This window comes from Orycteropus afer, unplaced genomic scaffold (genome assembly GCF_000298275.1).
Source record: "Orycteropus afer afer isolate SDZICR_OR568_19922 unplaced genomic scaffold, OryAfe1.0 scaffold00109, whole genome shotgun sequence".
NCBI lineage: Eukaryota > Metazoa > Chordata > Mammalia > Tubulidentata > Orycteropodidae > Orycteropus > Orycteropus afer.
In genome coordinates this window covers 2,859,260-2,864,089 of record NW_006921696.1, presented here as the reverse complement: position 1 = coordinate 2,864,089, position 4,830 = coordinate 2,859,260, and the positions used below count along the sequence as shown (strand labels likewise).

Below are 4,830 nucleotides of genomic sequence, written 5' to 3'. Positions count from 1 at the left end.
TGCTATGAGTCGGGTCCGACTCGACGGCACATAACAACAACAATAACCTCTGCTTATAGAATAGAAGAGCACTTATCACCTATCATTTAATTCAATTTGGGTCTATGAATATTTCTTGAATGCCATCAGATACAATGCTAACTCCTGAGATATGGAGGGAAAGAAGAAATCATGGCTCCCAGCAAGGAGCTTAGTTTATCGTGGTTAATTATGCATAATTGTGCATATAACCATTGCCTTTCTTTGAGTAACTAAAAAGTTGTGTACGAATGTTTCAGTCTTAATCTTCGCGTTGGTTTTTCAAGTGGTGGAAATGGAGCATAGATGCAACCATAATTGATACAACTTTGGGTTTGACATGCGTCTTTATTGTGTACATGTGTTGCACCCCTCAGAATCCATTTCCCCTGCCCCCTTGCCAGAAGCCTCACGTTTCTATCTGCATATCTTTATGGTTGTGGAGAAGCTCTAGGTGTAGAACACGTCTCCCAATCAGGACTTATGCTTGGATGTTGTTGGTTTAGAGATAGGAGCAGCTTTGCTCCTAGAGTGCTCCTACCACCTCTCTGGATAAAAGCCTTGTAGAAAAAGGAAGCCAAAATCTAGCAATCAAATCTGAGAGGTGGATATAGAAAAACTGTTCTGTTCTGAATCAAGTCTCATCTGAAACTTTTTCTGTCGCATAAGCCAATAAATTCCTTTTATTATTTAAACCAGTGCGAGCTGGGTGTTTTGTCACTGATAACCACAAGCATCCTAACTGTTACAATCTTTTGAATCCAAAGAACAAAAAAAACGATATGCTATCTAGAAAATGAGCCTTTGCTCTCACCATAGGCTAATTTCCCCATAAATCAAGGGATGTATTGGCCTTTCCATCTCCCCTAGCCAAGAAAACACAGACTCCAAGGGCCACATGGCCACAGTGAACTTTCATTAAAGCTAACCTGCAATAATGACAGACTTGCAGTTTTGTCATATTTTATATGTATACCCAACTTATGTTCATGACTTCTTTGCTTCTATGATTCTAGAAAAAGGAGGTGAGTACTTTTAAGATGGATGTGTATAGACACCTAAGAGAGGAAACCCTAAGCACACATACTGTTTGCATATCCAAGAATATATCTGGTTGTGTGGTCCATCACATATAATGACGTTTTTACCTCTGGTTGTTTTCTTTTTGCTGCTACATGCAAAAGCCGTAGAAGATGGTACTGTTCTGGCTGTTCCAGCTCAGGCATCAAGGCTAGGAGCTCTGTCAGGTGTCTGTTAATTAGCTGAGGCTGCTTTTCATACACTGCAGGTAATACTCGCAACAACATGGTGTTACCTGTCAAGGGAGTAATAAAGGGAATGATGACTTCATCAGCCCATGAGCAGTACAATTTTGAACACAACAATTTTGCACACTTACTCACATGTTAAATGACACTGACTGATGGTCAAGTCTTCTGCTAAATATAACATAGTACCTTGTTCTCAAAAATCACTGAAGCATGATTTAAACTGATTCCTTAAAAGGGCATAACTTATAAGATTGGTACTATTATCTAATGACACTCTTTCCTGAGTAATGCACCAAGGGGGAAGTGCACAATCTGACAGTAATCTGACCACAACCTTGAGCAGAAACCAGTTCCGATAAAGAGTTCCTGATGAGAAGCAACATTTGGATGGTGTTTAAATAAAAACTAATGCCAGAAATATGAACCTAAATGAAACTGAACAACAACAAAAAGAAATGCAGAGGAATTTTTTCACATTCCTGAGAGATATAGAGGCATGACTTTGACAAGTGACATATGGAAACTATGACCTATATTTATGAATAGTTAAAAAAAAGTAGCAATGCAAATTTAAATCCCCAATTTCTGCATTATTTCAAGGGAAGTTTAGACTCAGCTTGTTTGTCGTTTGTGATTTGCCTCAAACACATGTATGGACAACTGGATTTAAAATAGCAAAACCTCAAGAAAACATAAGCTACACGGACTTAGCATGCAAAGAACATATGGGAAACATCTGCTTATCACTTTATAGTGTAGATTTTTTTTCTCAAAATCCTCTCAAGTACTTAAATGCCTCAGAGGAACTGGTTTCCAGAGATTTCTTGAACACGAATATTTTTTGGTTCTATTTACTTTGGGCTTTGTATGTAGAAGACATACATTGTTGTTGTTGTTGTTGTTATGTGCCGTCGAGTCAGCCCTGACTCATAGCGACCCCTCCTTGGGTTTCCGAGGCAGTATCACTACGGAAGTAGGATTGCCCAACCTTCCTTCCGAGGAGTGGCTGGTGGGTTTGAACCGCCAGCCTTCTGGTTAGCAGTCAAGTGTCTTAGCCACTATGCTACCACTTAGCGATGAACATTAAGAAAGCAAGATCAGCTTTTCCAGAATATCATATTTAGATTTAATAAGCAAGAGATTCTGGATCAAATTGAATGTATTTGGATCATGATAAATCATGGAATCTCTTTTTCCACCTGTGGCATGTAGAGTTAGTCTCAAACAGGTTTTAGTTATGTGCCCACAGAGTACAAAGTATTGAAAATATTCAAGTTAAAAAAAAATATATATATGTACATTTATGTTGTAACCATTGTAAAACATTGTTTCATTTCATTTGTTTTCTGTTTACTTTTACTAAGAGCTTCTTCATGAAGGATTGTTGTTATTGTAATGTGTCATCAAGTTGGTTCCAGCTCATAGTGACCCCTCCTTGGGTTTCCAAGGTGGTATCACTATGGAAGTAGATTGCTCCACCTTCCTTCCAAGGAGTGGCTGGTGGGTTTGAACTGCCAGCCTTCTTGTTATTAGTCAAGCCCTTTAGGCACTAGGCTACCAGAGTTCCTTCATGAAGGATTAAGAATTTTAAATGTAGCATCTAATCTCAGCAGAACACACCAGTTCACAGAACTGTTACATAGACACACTGATCAACTCCTTTAAACATCATATTAAATGAAACTGTAATTGGAATCTAAGAATGGAATAGCCCTCAGCTTTTTGCTACAACACTCACTAATGGCCATGGAATCTTTTGGGAGTTCAAAACCAGATTAGTCATTTTCAGCTGACTAGACCTTGGTTAGAAATTGATTAAGACACTTTGGTGTTGAAATCTCATAAATTCCATTTATAAGCTAATATGTTCTTTTGTTGTTAGGTTCTGATTCATACGACCCTATGTACAACAGAATGAAACATTGCCTGATCATGCACCCTGGTGCTGTGCTTAGAGTATTGGGCTGCTAGGGAGAAGGTCAGCAGTTTCTGCAGGAGAAAGATGTGGCAGTCTGCTTCCATAAAGATTTACAGCCTTGGAAACTCTATGGGGAAGTTCTACTCTGTCCTGTAGGGTTGCTATGGGTTGGAATCATCAATGACAGTGGGGTATTCTTTTTATGTACGAAATATTTCAATACATATTTCAAGAGTAGACTATCACATAAGGAACATGAAGTGTGTCCATCAAGTAGTTTTGTCACAACTTAACCTTGTGCCATAATTGCTTCCTTTCCCATTCATCTCCTTTTCTCCCCAGAGGCAACCACCTTTCTGAAGTTAGTGTTTACTGTCTTTATTAATGTTTTCTTAATTTTAATTGTGTGTGTATGTATCAATAAATATTTTATAACTTTTTATCAATAGTATGCACTGAACATATCTCTTTGCAACTTTTTTTTTCACTCAATATTATATTGAAATTTTATCTCTAAGAGGCTCTCTTTCATTCATTATCAGAGCTGTATGGTATTCCATTATACAAATATATTCTATGGCTGAACATTTAGGTTATTCCCACACCCGCTCGCATTTACAAATAGTCCTGCAGTTTTTGTACCCAAATCTTTGTGCATAAGTGGGAGAAATTCTCTAGGACAGTTTTTCTGAGCTTAATGTACATAGAAATCACTTGTGTATTTTGTTAAAAAAAAAAAAAAAAAGAGCAGTGTTTAAGGGCTGGGCTGCTAACCGAAAGGTAAGCAGTTCAAACCCTCCAGCCACTCTAAGATAGAAAGATGTGGCAATCTGCTTCCATGAAGATTTACAGCTTTGGAAACCCTATGGGGAAGTTCTACTCTATCCTATACGGTTGCTATGAGTCGGACTCCACTCAACTACAGTGGGGATTTTGTTAAAACCCAGATACTGATTTCGTAGATTGGAGGTAGGCCCTCAGAGTCTAAATTTCTAACAGGCTCCTAGGTAATGTCAGTGCTGAAGGTTCCTGGACACATAATTGAGGAGCAAAGCAGTGAGTATGTTCCTTGAAGATGAGTTGCTAGATAATGTAAAATTGCTTTGTAAAGTGATTGTATTAGTTTTCTATAACTTTTATAACACAGTACCACAAATTTAGTGGTTTAAAAGAACACAAATTTATAATCTTACAGCTCTGAAATTCAGAAATCTGACACAAGTATCCCTGGGCAAAAGCCAAGGCTGGGTTTCTTTCTGGAGGTTCTGGGAGAGAATGCATTTCCTTGGCTTTTCCAACTTCTAGAGACCACTTGGCATCTCAGGGTGGTACAAATGGTTACCATGCTGGGCTGCTAACCAAAAGTTTGGAGGTTTGTATCTATCCAAAGGTGCCTCAGAAGAAAAGTATGACTATTTACTTCAGAAAAAATCAGCCATTGAAAACTCTATGGAGCACAGTTATACTCTGAAAACTAGTTTAGAGACTACCTGCATTCTTTCACTCAAAGCTAGCAACATAACATCACTGACACAGCTTCCATTGTCATCTCTCTCTCTCTGCCTCTCTTTTCCACTTTTAATGACTCTCATGATTACATTGGGCCCACCCTAATAATCTAAG

At 38.3% G+C, this 4,830-nt stretch overlaps 1 protein-coding gene across 1 annotated transcript in view; it reads right to left on the bottom strand.

Moving 5' to 3' along the window:
• Window positions 1-4,830, bottom strand: part of VEPH1 (ventricular zone expressed PH domain containing 1) — a 407,512-nt gene that overhangs the window by 286,693 nt on the left and 115,989 nt on the right. The window contains exon 4 of the mRNA XM_007943547.2: window positions 1,167-1,333. Coding sequence (XP_007941738.1) covers window positions 1,167-1,333 — 167 coding nt within the window. The remainder of the gene's footprint in view (window positions 1-1,166; window positions 1,334-4,830) is intronic.